Consider the following 12,333-nt stretch of genomic DNA (forward strand, 5'->3'; position numbering starts at 1 on the left):
AAATTCAGAAGTGTTCAAACTGTTAGAATGAGACTAAACCCGCATAACAGAGATTGTTGCACAAATCTCCAGTACTCTCAGAAACATTATTTTATAATACCCCAGGAAGAATAGCGCTTGGTTTATCTATTTGAGTATACTTTATCAACAGCTGACTTTCTCATGATTTCTTGTTAGTCTGCTTTACATGAACAAAAACATTTGTATACAACTTTATTCCTACTCATGGTCATTTGCACAATAATAAAAAAAAATCACCAGTGTGTATGCAAATTGAATAAAATCCAATGCTTAATGTGTGCAACTATTTTAGGGAGTCAGACTGGAGTCCTGTGCTGTGCTTTTATTTCCAGCAGCTGAATGAAAAAGAAAAAGAATAAGAATCAATCAAGTATTGCCCTTTGATCCGCTGAACACATGCCCCTCTGCAACAGTAGATACCCTATACGGTATTTAAACGACAGACGAGCTAAGGAGCCCATGAACATGCCTGTGTGGATTTGAGAGGGCTTTTATCTCTCTGAAGGAATGGCTGACTGATGAACTTGACACTTTTCATTTTGCAAATTTGAGATTCAATTTTGCCACTTAATTTCTTGACTAATGAATTTGATTTTCATGGGAAGCGCCTCAGCGAACCTGAATCTGATAGTGGGATAGTCCTCTAGGGGTCCCCATACCTTTACCTCCAAATCCCTTCAAACAATGAAAATCAGTCCAAGCCTTCATTTCAAACTATTGCAGAACAGATCCCGTCCAAGAGAAAGACGGAGGCCGACTATTTCCGTCTCGATGTTTGCATTCTTCATGTAAGAAACAACATGCCGGACACCGGAGTGTGGAAGAGAGGAAAATGGCACCTAAATAAGGGACGGCTGCAGTCGACAATAGGAGTGATCGAGTCAGTGGCTCCAATCCATCGGTTGGAAGATTAATGGTGCGGAGATGAGTACGGCAGGAAGACAACGAGACACGGAGGAGACGAGAGGGAGGGACGGATGGACGGATTGAACTGGAGACATTTGAGGGAGAGAAGGAGCAATCACCATCCTACACGTGCACCTGCAGCGCCTGCAGCACCTTTCAGCGCGCTCACTGTTAGCGTCAAGCCACGGTACATCCTGCAGCACCTGCAGCACCTGCAGCACCTTTTAGCGCGCTCACTGTTAGCGTCAAGCCACGGTACATCCTGCAGCACCTGCAGCACCTTTTAGCGCGCTCACTGTTAGCGTCAAGCCACGGTACATCCTGCAGCACCTGCAGCACCTTTTAGCGCGCTCACTGTTAGCGTCAAGCCACGGTACATCCTGCAGCACCTGCAGCGCCTGCAGCACCTTTCAGCGCGCTCACTGTTAGCGTCAAGCCACGGTACATCCTGCAGCACCTGCAGCGCCTGCAGCACCTTTCAGCGCGCTCACTGTTAGCGTCAAGCCACGGTACATCCTGCAGCACCTGCAGCACCTTTTAGCGCGCTCACTGTTAGCGTCAAGCCACGGTACATCCTGCAGCACCTGCAGCACCTTTTAGCGCGCTCACTGTTAGCGTCAAGCCACGGTACATCCTGCAGCACCTTTCAGCACGCTCACTGTTAGCGCATCCTGCAGCCACTTCTCAGAAAAGAGTCCTTTCTCCGCCGCCGGATGCCGTTTCTTTGGAGGTGGCGACGCACCGAAGAAGCTGCTCGATGTCTGCTCTTCTCTCGACATCGGTCGGTTTGCCGGTGACATTTTGGTGTTGCCAAGCAACTTGTCAGGTACGCACACGCGCGTCGAGGTACAACAGGCGTCAGGCGCTCCAAATTTCTGCCGTGCATGCGTAGCAGCTATGTGCACCCTCATAACCTTCTAATGCCACTGTGAGGGATGGAGGAGGGGCGGGACACGGGTTGAGCGACTAGCGGAACACGACCAACTGCCAGTCACCCCAGACCGGTTCGGCTCGCAATCTGAGCCCATGAACACCGGGGACCGCCGCGCAGAGGTGGGGGGGACAGACAGAAACAGATTCACGGTAACGGCGCGTCAACGCGCTGCTTTGAAGCTCCTCCGAAGGCTTGAAACATCATTTGTTGGAGCTTCTGATGTTGATCCAGATCACTATGTGGACGGTGTAAATCCACCCAAAGGGGAGCGAGCTGCTTGGCGGAGGTCTGCGCTCTCAGAGTGCTTTTTAGTTTCAGATGCAACCCTCCGTACCGATCACGATAAAACATGATCAGCAGACCCAAAAACCTGCATTTCATTCATTCATTCATTCATTCATTCATTCAACAGAGGCAAAGAGGAGGCTGAAACGAGCAGCGGGACCCGAAGCTGTGAGATTGTAACACACACTTCCATCAGTTGCTGCATCTACACAATTCATTATCATAAATACTGCGTTCAGGGAGCTTGGTGGGATCAATAATATCTGTGATCATAAAGACAACACCTCAGGGGCTGAGATTGTACAGCGCTTATATCTTTACGATCAATATGTGCATCTTCTTATCTTACGCTGCTGAATAAATAAGCCAAACGGATACAGGAGGTCCATTTCCTGCATCGATAGATAATATTAAGAACGATCAAAGCACGCCGTGATCAATTCTACTAATTACTAACTACTAAAAGAACGAGAAGATCAGCTTTAAGCTCCCTACAAACATTTGACTGTACCGTGTTCAGGTAGACGATGGGCAGGTAGCCCCATTTACCCCTTTGGCAGGGGCATAATAAAAAGGAAACAAAAAAACAACAACACAATATTAGGAAGCTGGAACAAATCCAAACATCGTCATGCAAATAAGCAGGAAGTGACACTCATTTGACTTTATTCTCATTTGGGAAGGTCGCCAGTGGGAGGCGGAGTTAGGTGAGAGGAACTCATGGCCACAACAGACTCCATTTTTACCTTACCTGAACAAAGCCGGCGGCCAGGGAATGACTTTTACTTTCTTTCATCTTTACCTTTTCATCCTTCTGCAAGCCTTTCTTTTTTGTGCCGTCACCCCAGGGCCCGGAGAATATTTCACACTCAGTCTTTCATCTCAAACAAAGGTAAAGCCTCCGTAGCTCAGCGGCCGTGCACGCATTTTGTGCGGGTAAGTGCGAGCTGCAGGCGACTCGGCCCGTTGTGGCGTACTTTCAGTACCTGCAGCCATTCTTTTTGTCTTTTCTCTCACTTCTCGGATCGCCGCCGGTTAATTAAGCATGCCAAAATGACAGTACACCTCATCAACTGCCACCTGCCTCATCAGAAGACTGTCTGTTCCTTACCCACCTCTATTGCAGCTTGTGTCATCATCTACCCCCCCCCCCATTCCCTCTGTCACAAGACAACAAGCCTGATCCGGATCCGGCCTGCTCTAAACGCTTTCCGTTGCGTCCTGACCACGAGGACGTTCCGTAACCGTCCCGGTGAGTCCAGAGAGAAGATTGTTCCTGCTTTTATGTCATGGCAGCCTCACCTGTCTGACTTTCTGCTGTGTACCTCGTGCATCCTCTAAATACCGATAGAAAACACTGCGGAGCGTTCTTGTTAATAATGTTAATAACAGCACCTTTTATTACCGGGACACTTTTTAGACACTCGGATTGACTTTTTCTGCCCCGCTTTCCTTTGATCTACTTTTAGCACCCACGCAGTGAACTCTAAAGCAACCCGGCGGCGCCGGCATCATATAGTGGAGATAGATGGAACCACAAGGAATCCCCATAATGCCCCTCTTCCCTTGCCCATACACACCCACAGTCCCAAGTCGCTGCTTTGTCTTCGGGGCTCTTTTTTGTGCATCTCAGATGTCGTGCCTGGACGGTCCCTTTAACTGTCCTCCCTCACTATTTGCTTCCATCCATCCGCCCGACCGTCCCAGCCCCTGGACACCTGGGTGGAGGCGGGGGGGTCGTTTGTCTCTTCAATGCACAGCATGCCCACACTGTTCTTGAGTCTCCATCGATATGAAACGGGTGAGTGGGTTGTATGTTCACCTTAGTCTTATTAGCCGCTAACTGGCTTCCATCTGCAATAAACATGAAAAACCCTCTAAGTAAATCCAGTCCTCGTTTTTGCATTCGCCATACAGCGACCGGAACCCGATGAGGACTCCCGGGATTCCGCCAGAGATGAAGGGACTGAGATGACGAACAGCATCTTCATCGAGACAACGGCCCTTGAGCGCTGCGTTCTGTTCAGAAGACACAGAACTCCTTCCAGGTTATTCTGATTATGAGCAGCCGTGAACGCAGAACCGAAGGGCGGGAACACGACAAGCACCGACTCCATCGTCCTCGGAACAGATCAGCCATGTGTCACTACTTCTCCGTTCTTCTCTTCCGTTTCTCATCCTCTTCTCCCTCATTAGAGCAGCACATAATCAGTGCACGGTCACCACTAACGTGCACGTGCGTAACCCAGGCCAGGTCTTTGTTTTCACACTTCTTCAAGGCAACGGCCCAACTGTTGGTACCAAAAACAAAAAAAAACAAAAGAGCTGCAAAACATGTGAAGTGATGGAGAAATGTAAAATCCTGCAAGCAGTGGCAGTATTTAGAACGGTACAAATGACCGGAGAGAGTTTCTGTATAGTTTCAAGCCATCTGGAACAGATTAAGAGATTCTTCTCTGCGGCAGGATAAGTTTTATTTGTATCTGCTGTTTGTCGTCTTTCCCTTTCGGATCAACTGCAAGAAGAGATTACGTTTGCATTCAAAGGCTGGCATCAGACTGTTGCTTCTTTATTCTATTTTATTTAAGTGCTTGCAACCAAAACTAAATACCTTAAATTGGAAATCTGTGCACATTGTATTTCTGCAAAAAAAGAAAACAGAGACAAAAAAAAAGACCCTGATTGAAACTACAGCATCGATTCACTGGTTTGCACTAACAGAGTATTGATCCTGTTTGGTCAGGTGCAAATTGAAAAAGCCCCCCCCCCCCCCCCCGCCAGCTGTCGTCTCACCAGAGTCTGAAATGACTGCTCTGGATCCCCCTCGATGATACACCTGTAAACCTCTACCGGCTCAAGAGAGGAAGATCAAGGTGGGGCGTTTAATGACGGAATGAATCCAGCAGGATCCAGACGATAGCAACCGAGCTCCGCCCGCTAGGTTAGCCCAGGATGAGACGAATGAAGAAGCACCACCTTCTTTTCTTATCGCAGCTAAATGCTAAAAGCACTTAATGTACTGCTGAAGACATGCGACGTGCCTGGAACCGAGGCCCGTCTCATTTACCAGGTATTCAAAAAGACTCAAAAAGGTCAAACTCTGAACGGCAATCACAGCATTTGAGATTTCTACTATTCCAAGTTCAGCAGGTTATACTGACTAAAAATGTGAACAATAATAATGTAATTTAAAGATGAGGAGGAAGGGGCGGTCGAGGGGAAGTAGCGGAGGCTGCAGAGGCGCAGACATGAGAGAGTGAGGAGGAGGAGGGTGGGTTTTAATTATTCATGCTTGAGTCTGCTTCCAGGCAGTATAATCCATCAGAAGAACACGAGGCATGAGTTTGCAGCTCTGAACGTTTCATGTTGAGTGTAATTTCAGTCAGACCTCCAGCAGCAGCAGCCTTATCACAGTAGAAGTTTTAAAGTCTCCATTTCTTGTATTCTACCAGAATCAGCACGAGTTTAATCACCATCAACTAGGAATGTTCCTCGGTGCAATCGTGCAACATAAAATTACAAATACTACTACTAATAGAAAACTTCAGCGCTCGCTTTGCTGCCGAGAGACGAAGAAAGTCCTATTTTCGGATTCAACTTTATTAATACCAGACGGGGAATTCAATTCACAGACAAACCCAGAAGGAGAAGAAATGAATCAGCAGCAACGGTGATGAGTATTTAAGATGACTGCAGTGGGAGTGAAGGTCCAGCCGAATCAGAACTCTGTGTTCACACCTACGCCAATAATAACCTGCAGAGTTTCCTCAGCAGGACTTGTTCCACCCAGAATAACATCGCACCAGCAGGACTTATTCCACCCAGAATAACATCACACCAGCAGGACTTATTCCATCCAGAATAACATCGCACCAGCAGGATTTATTCCATCCAGAATAACATCACACCAGCAGGATTTATTCCATCCAGAATAACATCACACCAGCAGGACTTATTCCACCCAGAATAACATCACACCAGCAGGACTTATTCCACCCAGAATAACATCACACCAGCAGGACTTGTTCCACCCAGAATAACATCACACCAGCAGGACTTGTTCCACCCAGAATAACATCACACCAGCAGGACTTGTTCCACCCAGAATAACATCACACCAGCAGGACTTGTTCCACCCAGAATAACATCACACCAGCAGGACTTATTCCACCCAGAATAACATCACACCAGCAGGACTTGTTCCACCCAGAATAACATCACACCAGCAGGACTTATTCCACCCAGAATAACATCACACCAGCAGGACTTATTCCATCCAGAATAACATCGCACCAGCAGGACTTATTCCATCCAGAATAACATCGCACCTCGCCATATAGCGGTTAATGTTTTGAGGCCACTCTCAGATGAAAGAGTGAAGATTAAAGGAAAGAAAAAGCAAGCACCTACACCAAACTCCCTGGAGAAACGCTGGAAATGAAAGATCCTCTTTAACTCTTGAGCGATACGGTCCTCGTTCCAAGTATAGCAAAGAGGAATACTGATGAAACCAGGAAAGGTCCCACGGGAATACAACCGAATGTGCTCATCCTCTTCCTCAGACTGGCAGAAATGCCCACACCCACTATCTTGTTTGCAGTCTCATTACTTCCCTGTCCGCGGCGCTCCTCTGCCAGGTCCACCTTATCTCCCTCCTGTCTGTAAAGGTCTGAGCGGTGGGAGATTTGGCAAGACAGACGAAGGAAGACACAGGCGTGCTTTGATTCCATTGTTCCCGGTATCTAGTCCCTCCCTTGTTCCTATTGTTTTCTCAGAGTCTTTATTGAACACAGGGAAAATTGATTTGTGTGCTTTATCAAGTGGCAACAGGAGTTTAATTTGGAAGACACTGAATCTTGTACGCCAACGACGTCCACGCTCAGGCCACTGTCTGTGATGCAGCAATGCGAAAGCACTTAAAACATAAAGCACTTAAAACATAAAGCACTTAAAACATAAAGCACTTAAAACATAAAGCACTTAAAACATAAAGCACTTAAAACATAAAGCACTTAAAACATAAAGCACTTAAAACATGGCGCGCTTAAACAGCCGCGTCCTGCAGGAAGCCGACGACGGCCAGAAGCCTTCGAGCACCAGCTGTGTTCTCCAGCATCTCTTCCTGCAGCACATTATGGACGACTGGACCTTTGTATTTATAAACGGTCTATTTGTTTAATAATCAGGGGGGGGTACATTTTAAAATGCAATGATTAAAACAAAACAATCCGAGTTGGAATCGAGGAGAAAATCAATCAACTGAAGCTGAATTGCAAAACTTGACCAAGACTTTAACTCCCCCCCCTCATTGATTTATCAGCAGTTCATGTTAGCCTGTAACGGGAGTGAGAAAGCGACACGACCATGTCGTCTGGAAGCCCGTCTGCTGGCACGACGACCTTCATGACGACCTTCATGACGACCCTCACCCAGCGTGGCCTCGGCAGGAAATGATCAGCGAAAGCAACCAGCCAGGCGGCGCTGACCCCCGCTGGAAAAGGAGGAATGTAGAAACGAAGCCGAAAGCTAACCGCTAACCGCTAACCGCTCACGGCTGCAAAGGGAAGCCGCGAGTTGCTGCACGCGCTGCACGGAGCCGCCGGCGCTGGGAAGCAGGCGCTTCCTCTGGCATGTGGCTGCGGATGTCAGAGTATGAAGTGGAAGAGTACAGACCTCAGTGTGGCCCCCCCCCGTGAACCAACACCAGGCTGGCAAATGCCTGAGCGGTGATAGTGGGGGTGAGAGAAAGTGCTGAAGGAAAAACTATTGTGGACCGAAGCCCGGCTGAGCCCTCGGATATACGAGAGCTGTCAGCACCCCCCCTGAATCCAGGTCCAGGAGAATCACCGTACAGACTCCATCCTTCTGTTCCTTTGACTTGGTTTAATCCACAATCAAACAGAAAACGAGACGTTTGAGGTCGTCTCGTCTGCAACAAAATGGATGAATGGACGGCGTGACATTTGGGAACTTTGGCATATTTCCGTGGAACTCGTCCCCAAATATGATTGAAGTATTCCAGATCTGAGTTCCAAAGCCTCTCGAGTGAGACTCTTATGTGACTTACGGGGTTCTGTCTGGGCATCGATCCCTCCATCTCCCATTTGGAGCGTGAACCTGTGGCAGTTATTCACGCCGGGCCAGCAGGAGAGCCATGAAGGTCATTAAACCCCTTTGGTAACAAGCGTGGCAAACGCAAGCAGGCTCGCAGGGAGGGGCGCTCAGGCTGATCAATCAAGTGGCAGGAGAGAGTCTCGTCAACCAAATGTCAAGGACAAGGCCACCGAGTCAGCGCCTGGAGTCAAGGCTAAATAAATGCCATGCGGCACTGAGCTCCAGGCTCAAATGAGGAACGCCGCCGTGGCACCGATCCCCGTTTGGGGTCCATTTACAGATGACACAGAGCCAGCCGATCAGCCCGTCCGGGCCCTCCTTCCTATCGTTCTTAGCCGCGCTCCCGCATCTCCCATCCCTCCCTGTCGTTCACGGCGCTTTACCTTGGCGAGGTGGCCTGAGACGTAGAGCGGGCCATTTCAGCGATAGCGCATGCTTTTGGTTGTAGCTAGAAGAAACTCCACGAAGACAACGCAGAGAAAACGCAGGTCTGGACAGGTCTAGAGAGAAAACGCAGCAGCACTAGAGGACCGACAGGCAACCTGAGAGGCCTCAGAACAAACCCCGGTGAGAATCTGACCTCAGGTGACCCTTCCAGGTCCACGCTGACCTCACCAGAGCAACAAAAGACGCAGCGGCTCCACCTCGGCCTTCGTCTCTCTCTTGGAAGTCTTCAGGTGGTACCTTCATCATCAGACGAAGGTGCGGCCGCTGCCAATAAGGTGCAGACCCACTTCTCAACTTGACACCTGCCTACAAACACCTGGCTCAAAAGCAAGAACACACCCTCTATTATATGGTGTTGTCTCACCTGAAAACCGGAAACATATTCAATAGCTTCAAAAATAACAAAGTGCAATCGCAATTCGTCTGCTTTTTAAGCTGCTATTTTACCGACTCGGAGCGAAGCAGCAAAGATGAAAGGCAACGCCGCGTGTTTGCACGGCACATGTTCAAAACGTCAACCGTGCAGCCTGGCGGCACGTTCAGGTTGAGAAATGAGCACGATGCGTGCGATGAGAAACATTTAAGACAGAGATACAAGGACATGATGCTGATTCTTAATGCTGATCTACATAATCTGACGGAAGCAGAGACACGGAATCAAAGCCGATGATAAACTGTGCTCTTAATAATACTTATTGCAGCTCGGTGTAATGACCCTCCGTAGCAGGCCGCCAGATAAAAGCCTTCTATCAGCGACGCATTGATAAGCCTTTCTGATGCCCATCCTTCACTTGTATCTGTCCACATCCTCCTCTTTGCTTTGGTATCGACAATTAGGCAAACCAAAAATGTCATTTCTGCAGATCGCCGGGCTGCACTTCACAGACATCTCGCTTCAGGCACGATTTTATGTCAAAACAGGAAGCCTGTCAACACGGCGAGCAAAGAGCCGTCATGGAAATCCGGTGAAACGAGGAATAATAAGAAACGGCGAGTGACGAATAATAACAGATTCTCTCCCACCATCAACACCGACAGAAAAAAGCTTGATACGCATGATGCAAGTCAAGAGGAGTGACTTCCTGTCACGCCCTGACACATGAACGGAATCTCAATCTCATTATTGAACACAGACTGCAGCTAGCGCTAACCCAACACACTCCTCATGCATTCACACATTTAACGTTTGTTACTCCTCATGCATTCACACATTTAACGTTTGTTACTCCTCACGCATTCACACATTTAACGTTTGTTACTCCTCATGCATTCACACATTTAACGTTTGTTACTCCTCATGCATTCACACATTTAACGTTTGTTACTCATGCATTCACACATTTAACGTTTGTTACTCATGCATTCACACATTTAACGTTTGTTACTCCTCACGCATTCACACATTTAACGTTTGTTACTCCTCATGCATTCACACATTTAACGTTTGTTACTCCTCATGCATTCACACATTTAACGTTTGTTACTCATGCATTCACACATTTAACGTTTGTTACTCCTCATGCATTCACACATTTAACGTTTGTTACTCCTCATGCATTCACACATTTAACGTTTGTTACTCCTCATGCATTCACACATTTAACGTTTGTTACTCCTCATGCATTCACACATTTAACGTTTGTTACTCCTCATGCATTCACACATTTAACGTTTGTTACTCCTCATGCATTCACACATTTAACGTTTGTTCTCAGCAGACCTTTTTATTTCAGCTACACAAACTATATTTTGCCACCTCCATCGTTCGTCAGTGATGTCAGAGGTTGCTGTGACCATCTTATGTCCTACAGCATCGCACTGTTGTGTACATGGCAATAACGATCATTATTCAGAATTCAGAATTCATTTTGGAGAAGTTAATAGATCACAAGGGCTTAATTAGACTTCTGACTCAGCAGAGGTGCAAGGCAAACACTCGCCCGTCAACAAGAGCTTCAAAGAATACCCCAGACCTTTGTTATTCTGCAATATAATAAGCTAAGAATGTCCCGAATGAGGGGGGGGGGGGGGATACAATGCTGTCTTTAAGGTTGCCCTGAGAGTATCAAGTAATCCTGATCATCAATTGAGAAAAAGGAAGAATTCATATTTATCAATGCACATTGTTTGGAGGAATCCGGAAGAGCAGACGTGGGGGTTTGGGGCGAGGCTCACTGAATGTCCAGTGACAAATGGAATATTCAATATTCACATAGACTGCACTGGGAGGAGGGCGGGGCACTCCTTTTTAGGCTGTAACAGAAACGGACTCACTGCAGCCTCGTCCTCCCGGCTGCTGCTGGCGTCCTCACTCTTGTGGTGGCTGGCCGAGGACCGAGTGTCCCTCCTACGGCCGGTGTCCGTCCCCTCCGTCTGTCTCTCTCCATCTGGACCAAAAGTGACAAAGCAGTATTAACATCACTGTGGGTGGAACAACGTCAAGACATGAATCAAGATTAACATTAGAGCCAAAATCCGGCTGAAGAAACAAGATCAAGGTCAGCAGCTCACTGGTGACCCCCCCCCCCCCCCCCCAACGACCCACAGAAGGGCCGCCGGGGGGGTCAGCAGCTCACTGGAGAACTTTACAGGTTTCAACAGGTTAGTCAAAAGCATAATCCCTCCTCACTGCCACACTCTCACACACACTCACACACACTCACGCACACACGCACACACACGCACACACACGCACACACACGCACACACACACACTCACACACACTCACGCACACACGCACACACACGCACACACACACACACACACACGCACACACACTCACACACACGCACACACACACACACACACACGCACACACACACACACACGCAAGGGGATGGACTTTGATTAGCAGACAGAATGGGGAGACGGGGACGCTACAAAGCATGATGAGGGCTAATGGTTTCCCAATGTGTCCCCCTAACAATGATTCAGTGTCCTGAACCAGATCCTGTTTGCGGTGCAGCGGGGGGGGGGGGGGGGGGGTTGGTGCTGCGTACTCCCTCATCATTTATAAAAGGAGACAATGGAGGAGAATCAAAACGGGAAGCGAACATCTTTCTCTCAAAAAGCCCTCGAGCTGTTTTTAATGTTGTTTGCAGAACAACATGAAATAAAATATATAGAATGATCAGGAAATCTTTCAGCGGGTCAGCGGGTGCCGTTCCCCTGAGCAAATGAGCCGCAGGGACGGGGCTGCGGAAACGATCGGTCAGCACGCCAGCGCAACACGGGCAGGAGCGCCCCACCAGATCAAAGAGATCAAAGAGGAAACGCCAAACCAGGCTCCAGTTCATCTCACTCCGGGACGGACTTTCCTGCCATTGTTGATCCAAAAATAAAACACTTCAAGCTTCATGTTTGGATCTTGCTGTGAGTCTCGAACCCAGCACCTCCAGGGCTGCTCAGAGGGTCACTGACCACCTTCCGTCTGACGTGGGCTGAACCCTAACCCTAACCCATCCACTCAAGAGAAACATTCATTCGCTTTCTAGACCGCTTTATCTGTCGCTGGAGCCGATCCCAGCCGTCCACGGGCGAGAGGCGGGGCACACCCTGGACAAGCCGCCAGTTCATCGCAGGGCCGCACACAGACGGACACGCACACTCACACCTGTGGACAATT

The 12,333-nt window shown here is 48.4% G+C and overlaps 1 protein-coding gene across 1 annotated transcript in view; it reads right to left on the minus strand.

The window, feature by feature from the left end:
- The window catches only part of b4galnt4a (beta-1,4-N-acetyl-galactosaminyl transferase 4a), a 21,951-nt gene extending 20,245 nt beyond the window's left edge, over positions 1–1,706 (minus strand). Inside the window, exon 1 of the mRNA XM_068739851.1 lies at positions 1,587–1,706. Coding sequence (XP_068595952.1) covers positions 1,587–1,706 — 120 coding nt within the window. The remainder of the gene's footprint in view (positions 1–1,586) is intronic.
- Between the last annotated feature and the right edge of the window lie 10,627 nt (positions 1,707–12,333).

This window comes from Brachionichthys hirsutus, chromosome 5 (genome assembly GCF_040956055.1).
Source record: "Brachionichthys hirsutus isolate HB-005 chromosome 5, CSIRO-AGI_Bhir_v1, whole genome shotgun sequence".
NCBI lineage: Eukaryota > Metazoa > Chordata > Actinopteri > Lophiiformes > Brachionichthyidae > Brachionichthys > Brachionichthys hirsutus.